Below are 19,717 nucleotides of genomic sequence, written 5' to 3'. Positions count from 1 at the left end.
CTCTTCAGTCTTTTTTTATTTTTAGCACAATAAAAGCACTCCTACTAAGATAATTTCTTCTAACTAGCAGCTATTCATTCTGTGTTATCTCTGATTTTTAAAATATTTAGCTCTAACAGGTGTTGCTTATATTCTTCCTGTTTTGCAGTTGTCTGGATAGTACTGTGTAATCTCTATGTGAAATCAGCATCTAATATTACTTCTTTCCAATCACAAAATTAAAGGTGAAAAATTTTAATGAGGATGAAATATATTATTCTTGTTCACTAGCTATATCTCTAATTATTGTACTTTGCAAGTAATTCTTTGCTAAAGTGTTTTTCATTCCTTACCTTCTTTATAACATTTCATCATCCTAAGAAATGTAGCTATTTTTCTGAAATACTTAGCTTCCTTAATGAAAACTATGTATATAATCTTATTTTTATTGCTACCTATGTAAGTCTTTCCAGCTTATATTTTCTCTGCCTTCAATTACTTTGAATTTACTTCTAATGTTTACTATCTCATTTCATCACTACAGCAGTTTGTTGTTTGAGGCTCTGATTCAATAGGTCCTTCATCTTAATTTTAAAGTTTTTACATTCAGGAGGATATTACATTCTTCTCAAAGATATTTAATTCAGGTATTTTTTCATTTGCATTACTGTTTAATCTTTCCCTCTGAACCAATTTTAGGAGTGATTTTCCACAGCATGTGAAAACTCAAACTTTTTATACATGAAGATACAAAAAGGACTTTGGTTTTCATTTGACATTAGTTTTGTGTGGTCAAAAATTATATCCTCAAAACTCTCCTCCAGCTGCTACCAGATCAACCAACTACCAGTGTTCCTTCCTGTTAAGTCTACCAGGCACATGTATTTCCATTGTGTGACAAGTTACCTATTGCTTGATTAGTAGAAGGATTCTCAAACTAGGACAGGTGTCTGTATATTTTGTCTGCAAAGCATAACCCAAGAGGAATTCTTAGAAATTTTTACTAGGTCAAAAACTGCACTGCAAAGAGGAAGAGGTAGAGGCAAGGATAATTCCTCATTATCTGCTTTCAGCAGCTGAGTGCTTGTTGCAATTTTCTTGAAGATTAACATCCTAGTATTTCTCCTCAGGCTAAGGAAGCTATCTGAACTCAGATCTTGCACATCTGATCTGAGCACTCCAGCAGTACTCTACTGGATGTAAGGAGGAAAATAACCACTATCCATTGTGTTTTGGAGACTTCCTTGTGAAAATTAGAACATTTAAAAAGCAGCTGCTATAAACAATCTGCCCAGTTTCATGTGATTACTCTTATGAAACCTAATGGAAGGATTTATGTTCTACAGGACAAAAGTAAGATGCTTAAGCATTTATCTTGCCTTAGTGTTTCTTAGGGATTATAGATGGCTCCACTTAGCTTGCTGTTCTCCATGGATCTTACAAGCAAATTCTTACCTCTCCTATCTTTTCTTCACAGGCTGTGAGCGCACAACTTGATGCTGAAGCTTCTACCAACCAGCAAAACACATCTGAAAGTTAAGCATTGTGAAACTGAGTCCAGGTTGACCTGTGGATGAGGCTCCAAGTATATTCACATTTCTATATTATTACCACATATGCCTATATTTAAAAATATTTATATATTTATACAAACAAATATATGTTTAGGAGTACCTTCTGCTTCGTTATATCATATGTATAATCACTTCCTGAAAACTAATCACTACGCACATGTCAGCCAGTGGTTGGCTTTTTTGTCTGTCACAGTGTGGTCCAAACTGCGATCCTCTGCTCTTTACTGGAACACATTTTCTGTTGGAAGTCTACCAGCTACAACTTTTGAAACTCTAATACTAGTTTACTGTTGACTATATAAAACAGAAAGTCTTCTGAAAAGGATCCCTAAAACAGTGATTTTTAAAAATTCTTCTTTTTGTGTGTGCATTAGAGACATGCTTAAAACTAATTTTACTTGTTAAAAGGCAGTGTTCTGCAGAAATCCTCTTTCTCTTCTGCCTTCTGACCCCTGTTCTCCCAGGCTTTAAACCATACACATTCAGGGTCCTGCGGTTTCAAGTTACTAATCATGCTAATGAATGTAGCAATGTATTTGATGTAGTTTATTGGAGTTTGAAATTAAAATCAGCTTTAAAAAAAGCATTTTCCATTTTTAGTAAATAAAATGGATAGGAAGCTCTCACTTGTGATAGTGTTCATGACCTCACTGCTCCTATAGAGCTAGCAGGTGCCAGCTGGAAAACAAATATTTTTGTTGTTTATGGGAGCAGCTGAGTGTTGCTCTTAAATGACTTTGTGTCTTCAACAAGCAGAAAAGATATTTTCTATCAATGGTTTGTCTAGAATCCAAAATTAAATACATTGTGTTACTTTTCTCAATAGATCATAAGGGAAAAAGCAATTTTCAAAAGGTGACGTTGCAGCTTGGCTATACCGAAAAAGTGAACAATAGTTCACTTGTGTGGTGCATACGGACTATGGTTTGGAATAAGAGGTAAAAATCATGATTCCCTGTCAAATAATGCCTCAGTATCTCCTTTGATAATGTCAGTGATGGTAACTTATTTTAGTGTCAGAAAGTCAGATCATTCTGAGAGATGCAAACTTTTAACAAATAGGTATATTACAAAATATTAACAGAAGGACAGATTGTGAAAATGAGAAAGGAAGCAAGGACATATGCATATCTTATTTTTCTTCTAAAAGTGAACAGGAGTCATATTCTACCACATGCATGAAACCTGACTCACTGTTTCCTAACCTGCCAAAAAGGAAATCAAATACATAAATCCTTTGCATTAGTGCAGAGTAGAATAAATAAATAAAATTGTTTGGAATTTCAAGTTTTGATTATGAAAACACTAAGAACTGTTATATACATAAGCATTTTCATTTCAGTAGCAGTACGTATATCTAAGTCCTTGCAGAACCAGCACTCACACATTAGAATCAGAAATATCTCTGGCTCCATGTGAGCCTCACATGCAGGATGCAAGTTTGTGGGCAAATTAACAAGTTATTTTTTATAAAACAACCAAATGGTCTGGGAGACAAAGTCCTATTTTAAAATCTGAATGATAAGTGTAAGATAACAGGAGGTAGATCCTATACCTCTGGACAACATCCGAAATTTTTTGCCAGGTTGCATAATGCTCAGAAACTCAAAGTGACCCAATTAAGATTCTGCTGAACAATCTAATGCAATGAAAAATCACTGCCTGAAATTTATAAGTATAAAATCAAAAAGAAGAAAAAAGTTTGTAAGAATAGGTCACACAAAAGCTGAAAATCTAAAATTAAATATTTAATTAGAACTCCGAGTTCGCTTTCAAGGTAGGTGGAATTGCACAGGCTATATTACAATCTTTTTTAGTTTTTTTTTTGTTTTGTTTTTCGTCTTTGTTTTTCCAAAGAGAATACTATTTATTTTTAACAGGCCACTTTAATATTAATACATGTGTAATAGCATCAGAACTGAAAATCTGCTAAAGATGGTAAATTTTACATTATTGGGAAAATTACAATTTGTTTTGTATTGTAAAAACATTTATTTTTAACAATTTACCTACATTAATCAAAAAAGTACAGCATATTTAATAATTTTACAAATTCTTCATAAAAAATATATCTCTGTACAAAAAGTTCTTTTGCACCTACTTCATGTCACAGCAGCATGTAGTGAAATGGCAGAATGAAATACTGGGAATGAAAATTAGATTGACTTGATCATAATGCCAGCGTTCCTCCCCAGTCCCCCCACCCACGCCCTCCCACCTACTTGTTGTGGTTTTTTTTTTGTTTGTTTTGTTTTTTTTTAATAACAGCCTTTATTTGTTTACAAAATATTTTACACAAGAAAAAAAATTATTGCAGCTAGCCTGGAGAAAGGCAAGATGTGTGATACAAGCAGCAGTTTTTAACAGCTTTGAAGCACATAACCTGTTTTAAAAAAAAATAGCATGTCTTATTAGCCCATCATAATGATCTGGTCAACACTGGGGGAAAAGTCTTCTGCATATATATCAGAAAGCAGATTTCCTGGCTGACATTATCTGGCCACCATACAACACGTTAAGAGTCTTATTCTGGTGAAGCACCATACATAGCCCTCTGTTAAAACATCTTCAGGAGAAAGAGATCCAACCTGAACAGAAGACTCAAACATATGGAGAAGGAGAGGTATTTGAGGGTTGTGGATAGAACTGATAGAATCATGAGATCTTTCCTTTTACTGGGGTCAAGTCTGAAGCTTCTGTTTAAGCAGTACTCCAAACAAACTTCTTGGGATAATTTGTCAGTGTGCTCCAATTCTGAGCATCTCTTATCAGAGAACACTCAATTTGGAAAAACAATCCTTGAATAACTTCCTGAAAAGGTACCTCTGGATAAAGAATGCAGAGAATCTGTGCTCTCATTAAAAAAAGAAAAAAAAAAAAAAGAAAAAAAAAAAGACCAAATAATTTAACAACTCTCTTTCTGGGAACTTTCCTCCAATGCATTCCTCAGTGGTCGTGATGACATAGGTCACTTAAGAATACACTATACAGAAAATATCAATGGTAACCACTTAGGTAGAATATTGCACTTCTTTTCAATATTCCTTTTTTTTTTTTTTTTCTTTTTCTGCCATCACCACTGCAGAAAGACTTCCAAAGCAGTAGCAATGATTTTGAACACCTGCCAAAAACTTTAATCACACAGCAGCTTCCCTCCCTGGCCCACTGTTTCTAAGGAAGATATTCATTTGCAGAGCAGCTTCCTGTACATAGGGTGAGATCACAACAACTTTGATATGATGACTCTGTTCTTTCTCAAGAAAGCTGAAGGGCTAGGAGATATGACAGATAAGTGAAACTTACTTCAGAAACAAACAAAAAAGAAAGCCAAAAGCTACTAAAAAAATGAACAAGGAACTGACTGAAAAGGATTATTTATTAAATTTACTTCAGAGTTTCTTGCTCATATGAAGAATATAACAGCTGGCGGGAGGCCCTACAATACTGTGTTATATTGCTGCCATTTTTCATCTAACAGATGTAGAATGGTTAAACTGACCAAGTGTTGGTTACCTTGGAATTTTTCTTTCTGTTCCGCACATTAGCTGAAAATGTGCTATTAGACTTGTATTTCCTTTTTGTTTTGTGCAACAGCCAGACCCACACACATATGGAGTTCAGAAATATTTTTCTCCAGCTTTACATAGCAACTGGACATTAAGACAGTTTGAAATTTAGAAAATTTAAGAAAAAGAAACTCAAACTTGAATTTAATAGAAAAGCAATGCAAATTCCTTGTTTTTGAGCTCAATGTGTAGGAATAAAATCAACTTTTAGTTCACTATTTTTTGTAATTTCCTAATTTTAAAACTTAACTAATTTACCCATTGGCATCTTTTTTTGTTTGTTTTCATTCAGTAAAATTCCTAAGAAAATGTTAACGATTTACTCAACCATTTGTATTTACAAATGTCAAACTTTCTCTGTCAAACTGAGTACAAAAGCAATAAGCAGTGTGTTAAAAAAAAAAAATGGGAAAAAAAATCAAACAAACAAAAACAATAAACCAGAAAGCAAAGAGATGGTTGAATATTGCTCTTTGCTCAAATTAGAAACAGAATGACAGCTTGTTATAGACAATTTGCACTGGGTATACATATGCTACTATAATGTGTTTTAGTTCCAATTAACATGAGAAAATGATGTCATATTACAGGAAAAAAATGAAAAAAAAATGCAAAAGGGAAGACTGCATTATGAGCACTGGCTCACAGGCTTTATGAGCTATCTAAAATAAATTACTATTCACATTTTTACATGGCAAGCAGCAATAGCTGCTAACCCCCCTGCTGTTAAATAGTGTAATACTGACAACTGGTGATTGATGATGGATTTCAGAAGAAAACAATCATACTGCCAATGAAAATTTCTTAGAAATGGGCTCTCGTTCTGGCTGAAAGTCTCCACTGACCTGTAATCACAGAAATAAACTTAGTCAAACTTTGACAAAAGATTGTCCTCTTTTGCACAAGATTTTAACTGGTGCTAAGTGTGGGGGAAGTAATTTAATATTCCAAGAAAATTTATTGTGAAACGTTTTGCTTGGCAAAAAGTGAGTGAATGTCTATATACAATGAACAGTAGAAACCCTGTATATTTTTACCAGTATCTTAATCAGTCATCCATAACACTCTAGTGCAAAAAAATTGTGCATTAACATTTTGCAATATAACGGCTGATTGGGAAATTGGCAAACTGCCATATGTATGAGATACACTGTAAGTTTCTTTGCTTTTAGCAAGATTTCAATGGTAAAGCATTTGCAGGTGTACGCAACCTCAAGATAGGTTGACTTCTCCTTCAAGAGAGCTTTATTTCTTCAGAATATTCCTGTTCTCGGGGAAAATCTATGGTGCTGTCATTTGTCACAGTACTCAAAGGATTTATCCAGGTGCCCAGAAGAATGCATTGAAAGGCATCCAGCCACATACAAATATGAAAGTCTGAGGCATTAAATATGACTAATTGGTGTGACTTGGCAGTCTTCCTTAAAGTGTGCCTTGAGTTGAAGCAGACGCAGCCAGGCATTTTAATCCAACTTCAGATGAAAAAATATTCCTTGTCTGATCCCCAGAAGACTGACACATTTTTACCAGAAAATTTAGCTGCATGTAGGCTCACAGAAGATGTTAAAGATTACAGCAGCAAAGCCAAGAGAAGAAGGGAAACTGGTATATGGCACCAAAGGAATTACTGCTTGTCCATCAGAGGTATGGCTATGAATCAGTCATATTGGGCACTGAAGGCTATACCACTGTACAAACTGTGTTCAGAGTCGTATCAAACCTCACAGCCTTTGCCTCTGTGGGTTTTAAGTTTGTGTCATACATAGGATTTTCAAATGATGCCTGTCCATTGCTGTTTTCATGTCCAGCATACCCATTGTACTGTACTTTTGGTCTTGTTCTGGAATAAAAGGCAAGAAATGGCCATTAGTGAACAATAAAAATAAAAATTCTACTATTACTGCAGGTTTTATCTTTAATGTTTTCATCCCATCTATACAAGCTGCACAGCTCTGTCTAACGTAGATAAAGAGAGATCTGTAAAGGATGTTACCAGGACTTAAAGAGTAAGATAAATCTGTCAGGAAGCTGTTCTTAGAACATGAAGAATACAAATCCTTAACGGGCAAACCAATACTGCAAAAGCACAGGGACAACATAGGCATAATACAGGTATGCATTTTCCCTGTATAAAATCTGTCAGAAGAATGAGAACTTCGTAGCCTGTTAGTGCGAAAATTGGCAGGCAGAAGTAAAGCAATGTGTAGCAAAAGAACAAAGTACTTTGGGAACTGATAACATTTACAATATTTTTTGTCAGTAGCAACAATTATGATGGTTTCTGATGGCATTTTCATTTTTAGATTGCTATACTCTGACAATAAAAGAATCCTTCCATAGAGTGGAAACACTTACTCCAATTTTACTAAATCAACACCTTACCAATTTCCAAATACACATAATGGTCTTTCTAAAGTATTGATTTTACTGGCAAAACTGCAATAGCATCTTTACTTGATAAATTTGATTTTCTCAAAATCAAGCACATTGTAATTGTCTTTCATAGACATTTGGGATTTTACCCATTCTAATTTTTACTGTATATCCAGGAAGACAACTGGACCATCTGTATAAATGTACTGATACAAATTATTACAAATTGTTAATTTAAAAGACTTGAGTAGATGGTGAGATGTATGGAGAAAAATGAATGCAAGCAGCTCCTAATTCATTCTTTCAATTGTATCTTGGGTTTTAGATTAGATAAACACTCACGGCCTTTACTGACTTAGGTGTTTTTCAGCAGTGGAAACAACTTAGTAATTTGCTGTTATCAGCAGGTTATTACCATTCCATAACAGGAAGTTAGTGTTGTCCCAATGAAATGCTGTAATAAGTCTCCTGGACACTACAAAATGTAAGTCAGTGCAAAGTCATACAGCATAGCTTCAGTGAGGCAGTAATAGACAGCAAGTGTCCAGAGAATTGTACGCTGTTAATGGTAGTAACCTTCAGATAACTGGAATAACCAAAATTAGTGACCCTTATTTGCCACAGTATGCGTGCTTACCTCCACAGATACTTCCAGCAATAAACAGTATTAGACACCTTGGCACAGACTGTATATGTCCAAACATCTGTAATCTGATTGACCAAATCCTAGCTAATATTTACAGTAATTTTGACACTTGCAGATTAAAGGACTCAAATAATTATCCTTCAGGAACTGCTCCTCTATTCTGGATATTATTTTACCACTACGTAGAACATATCAGAACTTCAGGGATGTTCATATTATCATGCAAAGTTCTGTTAGAACATATTAAGCCAATAATTAAATGAAAAGCAAACTGGAATTATTCATACTTCCCAATATGCAGAGTAAAATGATACAGTAAAATTAATGAAATACTGTATTTTGCTACTTCAAGACTAAATTTTTCAGCATCTAAAAGTAGATAAAGAGAAATATAAAGGAGGTTCAGTATAGAGTTTTATAATTTCAATAACTGAAATAGGGCAAGAAAGTCAGTGAAGGAGAACAAAAAATAGATGCTTAGTGCTTAATTAATGTTAAACAATTTAGCAAAGAATTTCAAGATAAAACTTCGCAAGAGGGTTCTGAAAATCAAACACTTCTACAAAATGATTTTGTTTTGGGTAGCAGATTGGGAAAATTCTCACTGGAAATATGTATGTAATGGAAACTGACAACTTACAAATAATTCTTGTAATTTAACTTTTTTTTTTCCCCAACATTCTAATTTTAGAAGTGACAAAACATTTAGAAATCTTAACATAGGAGCTTTCCTAAATGTAAATAATTCTTAATATTTTCATTTTATTTAGAAAGACTGAAATGCTGTCTTCTGATGCACTCCCTGTCTGATAGAAAAAAGGTACTGAAATTATGTAAAAAAGCTCTAACACCTCTGGTTCTAATTGTTATTAATCTGACATAAGCAGCACAGAAATATATGTAAAATTTTTCCATAAGAACACTTTCAAATTCATTGCTATAGATAGACTCTAGGGGCATAATTGCTACTGCAGCATTTTGAAAATTTCATTTAAAAAAGTCACAGATTCTATTCCCTTTCTTTTGCAACATCCTTTCTTTCAGAGAGGATAAAGGTGACCTCAAGTTGCTTTACATGAAAAATGAGCTTGTTAATTTCATGAAGATAGCTTCTAATAACCTCTCTAAAAACTGTGGTTTAATGGAATCTACTCTTCTGAATAAAAAATTTTAGCTCTCTTAAACATATATGTTTATCGCTAGCAAATAGAAGAGGAAACCTCTGTTACTCCTGTCCAGTATAAATCACTTCATAGAAGATCTGCAAAATATACCTATAGGTCACAGTACAGTCTTATTAAATTTTACTTTGAGATTTCTTCCCCCTTCTAAGAGCAAAGTGACAGCAATCTTCCCTTTATGTTCCATTTCTTCACCCTATCTGAATGAATACCTGTTCTTTTGTGCTTCTGTATAAACTTCCCTCATTTCAGAGAAGGATCGAGTTGAGAATGCAGGAATCAAAAGGTATTTTTCAATAACTTTGTTCTGAGGCACAATTCTTAGTTTTTCCTGATCTGTTTTTTTTTTTTTTTTTTTTTTTTTTTTTTTTNCACCAAGCACTATTTCATTTCTGGACATGTATCACTTTAAGTGGAGTTAATTATAGATATCTAATGCTGAGGTAGGCAGACTGTCAAGTCCATCACAGGCCAACAGTGGACTTCACTTTGTCTGTACGATTTCTTAAAATCACACAATACTCCTGTTATCAAAATTATATAACGGAGGTTTCTGAATGTGTTTAAATCAGTATTTCTGATAAACAGCATTTTGCAGACTGCAAACAATGCGAGGCAGTCAGAGAATATTGTAACTCAATACAAAAAACAAAAATTGTCCCAGAAAGCTCTAGCCAACATGTGTATCATATACATACATCTGCTTTTAAATCTAATTTGAGACAGTATGACTAGATTTATTCTATTATCTACTGATATATAAGTTTCATACAAGCTAAAATCATGCCAATGTTAGTAGTATCTACTAACTTATTCAGTATGAACTGTAAGTAGCCTTATTATTTTTTGAAAAAAAAAAACAGCATATATTTAATTTAATAGAGCATTAAAATGAAAGAATAAAACACGTGATCTGAGATTTCAATCTGACATCCCAACAGAACAAGATTTATAGGTTTTTGTTTCTCAATACACTGACTCATTTTTCTAATTCACAATTAAGAACTTCTCCGCACTGAACCCCTTTGGTGGAGTGCTTAGAAATTTTTGCCTTTCTAGAACAAAGATATTCTTTAAAGCTTTAGTGTTGCATTCTCTAGTTACTCATGCTTATCAAAATTAAGACAAACAGTATATTAAGTCCCTAAATAAATAACATTTACAATACCTGTGTTTGTAGAGGTAAAATGCAAACCCTGATAATATTAGAGCAAAGAAAGGTACCAGGATGGCAGCTGCAACAGAACTGCTGTTTGTACCATAATAGTGATTTGAAAGGTCTGTGTCTGCACTTAAGGGACCTGAAAAGAAGCAAAAAGGGCAGAAATAAAATTCATAGTTTTTCTATCCCAGAATTCTCTTTTTATTCAAAATGAAGGAAAATGCTGACTTGATAAAATCATTCTATTTAAAAATATTCAGAAAATAACATGCAGTATCATACATATGTCTTGTTAATTCCACTGAATAACATATCATTAAAAATTATGAAATTGATTTCAAGAGTATTCAGCAAATAATACTTGTTTCAATTTAATATCATAGTCGTAAACGACATCTATCAGAAACTGAACAAAATTAAGCCCTACACCTTCTACAACAAATGATTAACACTGCAAAAATTATTCTATGGCTGCATACTTAATATTAGCTTAGAAGCAACTAGCATCTGTGTACATGTCCTGGCCGTATCTCAGTTTCCTTCAAGGGGTGAGACATGAGGTTTAGAGCCTCCAGCAGCTGCTTTTGCACTGGTATAAAATTCCCATGCAGAGAATGCAAAGGCAGTTGCCTGTAGCATGGCCTCTCTTATTGTGGACAGGAATTCCTGCGTTTGGGTCATAAAAACTCTATGCAGCTGTATAGACTTGGAGAAGAGTGGCTGGAAAGCTGTATGGCAGAAAAGCACCTGGGGGTGCTGGTTGATAGCCAGATGAACACAAGCTGGCAAAGTGCCCAGGTGACCAAGAAAGTTGATGGCACCAAAAATAGCATGGCCAGCTGGACCAGGCAAGGGATTGTCCCTCTGTACTCAGCACCGGTGAGGCCACACCCCAAGTACTGTGTTCAGTTTTAGGTCCCTCACTATAAGAAGGATAACGAGTTGCTGAAGCATGTACAGAGAAGAACAACAAAGCTAGTGAAGGGACCAGAAAATAAAACAAATGAAGGAGCAGCTGAGGGAACTGAGGCTGTTTGGTCTGGAGAAGAGGCTGAGAAGAGACCTCATTGCTCCCTACAACTACCTGAAAGGAAGTTTCAGCAAGAAGGGTATTGGTCACTTTTCTCAGGTGACAAGTGATAGGACACAATCTCAAGTTGCACCAGGAAAGGTTTAGATTAGATAGCAGGAAGAATATATTGCAATGATGAAGCTGGTGAGGGGTCTGGAGCACAGGCCTTACGAGGAGCGGCTGAGGAAGCTGGGATTGTTCAGTCTGGAGAAGAGAAGGCTCAGGGGAGACCTTATCGCTCTCTATAACTACCTGAAGGGAGGTTGTAGTGAGCTGGGGGTCGGCCTCTTCTCTCTTGTAACTAGTGACAGGACGAGGGGGAATGGCTTCAAGTTGCGCCAGGGGAGATTTAGGCTGGACATTAGGAAACACTACTTTTCTGAAAGAGTGGTCAGGCGCTGGAACGGGCTGCCCAGGGAGGCGGTTGAGACACCGTCCCTGGAGGTGTTCAAGAAACATTCAGATATAGCGTTGAGAGACATGGTTTAGTGGGGTTATTGGTGGTAGGTGGATGGTTGGACTAGGTGATCTTGTAGGTCTTTTCCAACCTAGCTAATTCTATGATTCTATATTCACGTGTGAGGGTGACCAAGCATTAGAACAGGCTGCCCAGGGCAGTGGTGAAGTCCCCATCTCCGGAGGTACTTAAGAGATGTACAGATGTGTCACTAAGATACATGGTTTAGTGATGGGAGTCTGTAGTTCAGGTTGACGATTCGACTTGATGATGTTAAAGGTCTTTTCCTCCCTAGATGATACTATGATTCTGTGACATTTCAGATTGGAATGGAAGAAGCTAAGATTTTAGAACACAAATCTAGAACTCTAGAGGTAAGGCATAGGCACTCAGCAATTACAGAAACAGAAACTAGCAGTGGACTTGCAGACCATACACAACAAGATATTGAAAGATAACAAACCAAACAAAAAGCTCACAGTAGTGGAAAAATAGGTTAAATCATTTAAAGTTCTAATTCTTTTGGCAGACTGATAACAGATCTATTTTCTCATTAAGTTATTCTCTAAGGCTACAAACAAACAAAATTGATTCTGAAAGAGGATAAACAGTAGTTAGAAACTAAATTTTCTTCAGTTTTCATGATATTCCAAGAATGAGCATATCCACTGAGCCTGGTCTTTCCCTACTGTCGTGTGATAGGGAATTCTTCAAAGAGTTTGGTCTTTCACACTTAACCATGTACTTCTCAGCAAACGCTGCTCTTTGAAGTATGCTTGCAGGTGACTAATTTTATATTACATTTTATATGCACCAGTGCATGCAGAGTTTATGCACAGTTCTGGTTTAGTGTAAAGGCAGAAAGTAATTTGAAATATGTTAAGTCTTCAGCTTGAGGACATGAGATCATTACCTCAGCAGAATATTCATGAACATAACAGTTAAAAAAAACTACTGAATTTTACAGTATATGAACAGATGTTGTTACCAATGTTGGTCTGAAATTTAGTGTCTCCTTTTAACTATAACTTCTTCAATGGAGAATAAGCAACCTATAGACATTAAGCGTCTAGTAAATAATCACATAAAGAAATCCAAATATACCAATATTTAAAAGATAGTATCTGCATTTTTAAAAACCTCACTTCTGAGATGATGATAACTTCCTGAGTCAAGTAATAGACAGCTCCACCAGGGGGGATGCAATACTGGACCTTGTTCATCAATGCAAATGAAATGACTGGTGACATCAAGACTGGAGGCTGCCTGGGCTGTAGTGACCATGCTACAGTTGAGTTCACGCTCCGGAGGGATATGAGACAGGCAAAGAGTAAAATTAGGACACTAAATTTAGGAAAGCTCTTCAGGGAGTTAGTCAACAAAACACCCTAGGAAACTGTCCTCATGGGTAAGGGTGCAGAGTAGAGCTGGCATATCTTTAAGGAAGCTTTCCTCAGAGCACAAGAGCTCTCCATCACCAGGTGCAGCAAGTCAGAAAAGAAAGGCAAGAGACTGGCATGGCTGAACTGGGACCTGCTGATCAAACTTAAAGAGTGAGAAGAAAATGCACAGGCAGTGGAAACAGGGAAACAGGCAGTGGAACAGGTACCGTGGGAAGACTATTAGGAAGCTGCTAGGCTTTGTAGGGATGGGGTTAGGAAAGCCAAGGCCCAGCTTGAACTAAACTTGGCAATGGTTGTCAAGAAGAACAAGAAAGGCTTCTACAGATACCTCACCCAGAAAAGAATGGTCCAGTAGAGCATACCCTCCCCAGTGAGTGACACAGGCAACCTGGTAACAACAGATAAGGAGAAGGCTGAGGTACTTAACAACTTTTTTGCCTCAGTCTTCCCAGATAATTGCTCATCACACAGCCCTCAAACATTTGGTTTGGTAGGAGGGGTTTGGGGAAGCAGTGTTCCTCCCACCGTAAGTGAAGACCAAGTTCGTGACCACCTGAGGAACATGAACATCCTCAACTCTATGGGTCCCATTGAGATGCATCCCAGAGTCCTGATGGAATTAGCAGATACAGTTGCCAAGCCACTCTCAATGATATTTGAAAAGTTGTGGCAGTCAGATGAAGTCCCTGGTGAGCGGAAAAAAGTGAACATCACACCCATTTTTAAGAAGGGTAAAAAGGATGACCCCAGGAACTAACGACCTGTCAGAATCACCTCTGGGAAAGATCATGGAGCAGATCCTCCTGCAAACTATGCTAAGGCACACTGAAGACAGGGAAGTGATATGAGAGAACCAGCATGGCTTCACCAAGGGCAAATCCTGCTTGACCAACTTAGTGGCCTTTTATGATACTGTCACTGCATCAATGGACAAGGGAAGAGCAACTGATATCATCTAAGTGGATTTCAGTTCTTAACAGTTGGAAAGATATGGATTTGATGGGTGGACTGTTCAATGAATTAAGAACTGGCTGCAGGATCAAGTCCAGAGGCAGGTGGTCAATGGCTCAATGTCTGGACAGAGATCAGTGACAACCCACAGGGGTCACTGATGGGCCTGATTCTCTTTAATACCTTCATCAATGACATTGACACTGTGGTTGAATGCACCCTCAGCAACTTTGCTGATGACACCAATCTGTGGGGTGCTGTCAACACACCAGAGGGATGAGATGCCATCCAGAGGAACCCAGACAGGCTTGAGCACTGGGCCCAGGTGAACCTCATGAGGTTCAACAAATCCAAATGCAAGGTCTTGCACCTGGGTTGAGCTAACATCCACTATCACTACCAATACAAGCTGGGGGATGAAAGGACTGAGAGCAGCCCTGCCAAAGAAGACCTGGGGTACTGGTGGATGGCAAGCTGGACATGTGCCTTGAAAACCAGAAAGACAATTGTACCCTCATCTGCATCAAAAGAAGTATGGCCAGCAGTTTGAGGGTAGATTTAGGTTAGATATAAGGAAAAAGTATTTTACAGCGAGGGTGACGAGGCACTGCAACAGGTTTCCTAGTGATGTGGTGATGCCCTGTCCCTGGTGACTTTCAAGGCAACTTTGGGCAACCTGATCCAGCTGTGGATGTCCCTGTTAATTGCAGGGGAGTTGGACTAGATGATCTTTAAAGGTCTCTTCCAACTCTAAAGTGTCTATGATTCTAATTAGGGACCTTTTTCTGGCCTGGCTCAAGAAAAAGCAAAACATAGTCCCACTGTGTAGAGATATCAAAGGCTTTTCAACAAGATATATGCTTGAATAAATCTTTGTGCTCTACTTTCATAGTGTGATTGTTAAAATCAGAAAGAAAAAGCAGTTTAGATATAACGACATGGATTATACAGAAGTACAGGCAGATAGACAGTCTGTGGCTCATAAGAGTTTCCTCTGAAGCCTGAAATAGTATTCAGCTTCAATAACTGGCAGTTCATAGGCTGAGAATTTGAAAAGTAAAATCTTCTCTCCTTGTGATTAAATATACATGGAACTTTGAAAGCTGGTCAAGATGAGCATGTCTTTAGGGTAACTGATTTTGCAACAGTTAATAGAGTGAAGAAATAGCAGGGCGTTTTGGTAGAACTTTGAAGGTCAATGGGTACTGGACCAATGATGTTAATGAAACTGAGACAATTTGTAAAATGTAGATTCATGCTGGTGTAGATATGTTGGCTAGGCTGCCTATTACTACTAGCCCAATACTTTGCTGTATAAATACTGTGTTACGTATATCCAGTTCAAAGACCAGGAAATGCAGATGTCCACGGCTGGTACTTCCCAAAATACTTTATGAATAAATATTTATGAGTAAATGTTATACTAGTTTTCATTAAAAAAAAAAAACAACAATAAAAATAAATAGTTTTTCATCAGCTCCTGGAGCACTTGTATCCACAGGTGCAATATTTATCTCAGTCATTAATTTCATATTTTTGTCAGCAAAGTAGAACTCTATCTAAATAAATACATATTCCAAAATAAACAGTCTCCTAATGAAACTGTTAGAATCAGTTCTGATTCTGTACTTTCAATTTCCTTTATGATTCTGCTTGCCTTTTATGTATTTGAGCAGAAAAAAAAGCTTTGCATTGTATGACACTTGTTGCTTTCAAAAAAACCTTCACTGAAAAGGGAACAGTTGCAATTGGGCTCTCTTTATGAACATCTTGTAATCACCATATTACTTAGCTCTGCCACAAAAGATTAAGTGATAACATATTAAGCATAGTTAACTTAGTATTTGAACTGTAAATTTCAAATATGCATATTTCATTATATATTTTATAATAGCAATGGCATGAAATAAACTTGCTTACTTCAGCTAGAAAGCTGACAGAGTCATTTGTTGAATTCACTCTTGCAAGACTTGAAAATATTATACACAATAAAACTCTATGAATGCATTTACCTTGTCTTTGGAACATAAATTTTCCAAAGTCTTTACCATGTATGTCACCTTGATAAGTAAAAACACCTCTCTCAAGCCCTGATGACACCTACAATACATAGAAATAGGGAAAAGAAAAAATAATAATAATTTTGGAAAGAAATAAGGATATTTAGCTTTTTTTTTTTTCTGATTTAGATATACAGAGTTGTTACATATTTTTTTCTCCTTAAAATGTTAATGTATTTGTTTATAGACCATTTGTCATTTTAAGTTTGCATCACTATTAATGTTTATAAAAAACATGGACTGACTTTAAAATATCCAATGTAAATATTGGGTTTTAAAATTCTTTATATTTACATCGTTGATTAAGTATACGGTTACGTTCACTGAATTTTCTGTCCATTTAAAAAATATTTTATACAGAGAGCATCACAAGGCACAAAGAAGTGCAAAGAGGAAAATAAATCTTTTTCTTCAAGACTAAATGCCAACTCTAGGAATCACCATTTCAGAAATGGTTAGCCAACAAAAAATCATGTGGGTGCAAATTCAAAGCTAAATTAAATAGTCTGTTAAGGTATTACATCTCTACCCCTTCCTTTATACTGAAACAGTATTGTGTAAATAGCTTACCTGAGATTGACTGAGCATGTGTCAGAACTATATTGTAGCTCAATATGGGAAAACAGTTGCAATATCAAATACAATCTGGCTCATCCTCGCTTTCTGTGAAGCACTTTCTGTTACGCGTCCATTCTTAAACTGAGAATTCTTTGGAACTTACATACTTTGGAAAGTAAATATACTGTGATTTCTACATTGATATCTATTGTGCTGTGTGCAGTATTTATCATATAAAAAGATGGAGTTGCATAGAAAATCACAGATTACTTGATATTAAGCTCAACAAGTTTTATCTGAAGTAGTCTGGTTACTTACATAACCATCTAGTGCCCAGTTGTCATTTTCAAACTTGTTTATGAAAATGTCATTAGATCCTTTAATCTGAAAAATTTTCAATAGCAAATGGGCTTCTTCCTTCTTGTAAACACCTGTTAATATAAAGAAGGTATCATGTACCTTTTAAACAGTTTTTGATCCAGCTTGTACAAATTTCCTTTCAATGTCAAGTACATTGCTTCAAAAGTACAATATTTTGTCAAAATCATTCCATATTAACATAATTTTATAACTTGGATAAAATAAGAAGAGTTTACAGTGCTGTAATAACAGGATCTTATTTTAATGATCTTTCCCTATACCATATTTGATAACAGGATGCAAAGATGTTTTTGTACTGTTTGATTTTATAGATAAATGGTCAAGAATATCTGTCTTTTCAATAATTCTGAATACAAATATAATCATTTCCTCACTAAAATAACTGCCAGTTAGAACCGGACAAATTTATATTTACTCACATCACAATATATTGCTATGACAAATATCAATGGTGCAGAGAAAGAAAATGTGCTATATGGTAGCCAAATTCTCTCTGAACTTTTGATCTTTAAAGGTACTGATAGCTGACAGTAATCATTACAAATGTAGCTATGATCAGAGGCCAGATCAGAACATCAATCAGATTAGCTGAAAGAAATACAGGATGTTGATTAAAACGTATGTGTAATTTATTAAGCTATTTGATTTGTCTACACCTACTGTACATCATGCTAGTTTGAAGACCAAGCTTTTTAAAAGCAGACACTAACCACTGCTGAATAGCGGAGCCTTTCAGTATTACAGTTCTTTAAATGAATTCTCAAAATTCTTAAAATACACTGCCTGCCACTTCAATATTACCTGTGAGCTCAAAGATCAATACTACCCAGAAGTCCAGGATTAAAAAAAAAACAAAAACAAAAACAACAAAAAAAAAACCATACATCTCATTACCTATTTGAAATGTAAGGGGAAAAACTATAGAGTAACTACATAAAAATTGACTGAAATCTCTGCTAAAGTGACCATTATATTTATCACCTCTCCTTTTGCAAAATAAGCAGTAAAAAGTTTGTAGAGAAAAAATATAGGTTTTGCTTCATTTATGTTTAGGAGAAAATAAAAGAAAACTGGACAGGAAAAAAAAATGAAAAGGACTGCTTTTCTTTTTCTTTTTCTTTTTCTTTTTTTTTTTTTTTTTGTAATATTGAATTCTGAACCTACCTGATAGTTTGAGTTGTAGGCTGGATGCTTCAGTGAATGTGGCATTCACTTTGCTGCTCGTAGTATTGAACCAATCAACAGTAAGAGTAGCAGGCTGTCTTTTTCCTAGATATTCATAAAATCCCTTCCACAGTGAATTTACAAAAAACACATCTGAAGGAACTAAGTAGGTCAAAAAAAAAAAGAAAGAAAAAAAACAAGAAAACGAAAACAAAGAGAAAGAAAACAAACAGATCGGTAAATTACAATGAAGCAACAATCTTTCTAGTCGTAACTATGCTCCTCAGTTTCTCTGATATTCTAAGGAGGTATTACAGTAACAAGTTTACAGTCTTCAAAACAATGTGTTTAATGACTTTTCCACACAACTGCCTGTACTATATTATGCTCATCAACTACAATATATGCTCTTCAATAACATCACACTTCAAGCTTGAGTGCTTCGGTGCATGTCCCCAGGACTATGAAAAACAATGGACTCTTTCCTCAAAACCTCTACCTTTAGCACATCATGAAAAAAGGAGGAGATCATTCTCAAGGAAGGAGATATTCTTAGGCCACCCTGCTTGCTTCATGAATAATGTGGCACTGTGTGTAATACTCAACTGTTTTCACTGAATTGCAAATACAGTTTAGCACAAGTTTGTATTGTCCTTTTTTAGACTCTACGTATTTTCTCCACACATTATTGCTCAAATTTTTTTGTGTGTCCTTAAAAATCATATGTTTCCTGCAAGGGGTCTTTCAGACTTATTTCCCTAAATATTTGTCATTCCTTAGTTACAACAGTGACTTACAGTGAATCTGAAACCCAACATTTTAAAACTATGTTTGTCTTTTATTCATCATTAATTAAAAACATGTGTCTGAATTTATTCCTGTGGAGGTAAATGTCTAGTATTATTGACATGAAACTGTTAACAGCTTTGAGAGTTAATATGTAAGACTTTGTTACAAAGGAGCTGACACCACACTTCTATTGTCACATTTAACATCTTCAATATTTGGCATCTCTGACCACTTTAACTGCCAATAATAGCTGTTCATCTGTGCCCCGTGAAGACTGCTGTGGAATCAAAGTGGCTTTGACCCCATTCTGCTGAGCTCCTGCAATGTCTGTGCCTTCCCTGCACACTACACAAATGCAGAATGAGAAAAATGAAGTATTATTATACAAACATTGAATCAAC

The 19,717-nt window shown here is 35.7% G+C and overlaps 1 protein-coding gene across 4 annotated transcripts in view; it reads right to left on the bottom strand.

Moving 5' to 3' along the window:
• The window catches only part of CSMD1 (CUB and Sushi multiple domains 1), a 1,076,183-nt gene continuing 1,059,746 nt past the window's right edge, over positions 3,281–19,717 (bottom strand). For 2 of the 4 annotated variants that reach the window (XM_021390293.1, XM_021390292.1), the window contains 5 exons: positions 18,528–18,689; positions 17,301–17,413; positions 16,377–16,464; positions 10,488–10,620; positions 3,281–6,959 (listed from right to left, as the gene is read on the bottom strand). In XM_021390293.1, the coding sequence (XP_021245968.1) occupies positions 6,800–6,959; positions 10,488–10,620; positions 16,377–16,464; positions 17,301–17,413; positions 18,528–18,689 (656 nt within the window). In that variant the 3' untranslated portion in view covers positions 3,281–6,799. The remainder of the gene's footprint in view (positions 6,960–10,487; positions 10,621–16,376; positions 16,465–17,300; positions 17,414–18,527; positions 18,690–19,717) is intronic. The other 2 variants (XM_021390294.1, XM_021390295.1) reach the window with 1 other exon arrangement.

The sequence above is a fragment of the Numida meleagris genome, chromosome 3 (genome assembly GCF_002078875.1).
Source record: "Numida meleagris isolate 19003 breed g44 Domestic line chromosome 3, NumMel1.0, whole genome shotgun sequence".
Lineage (NCBI taxonomy): Eukaryota > Metazoa > Chordata > Aves > Galliformes > Numididae > Numida > Numida meleagris.
This window is presented reverse-complemented; position numbering and strand designations above follow the sequence as displayed.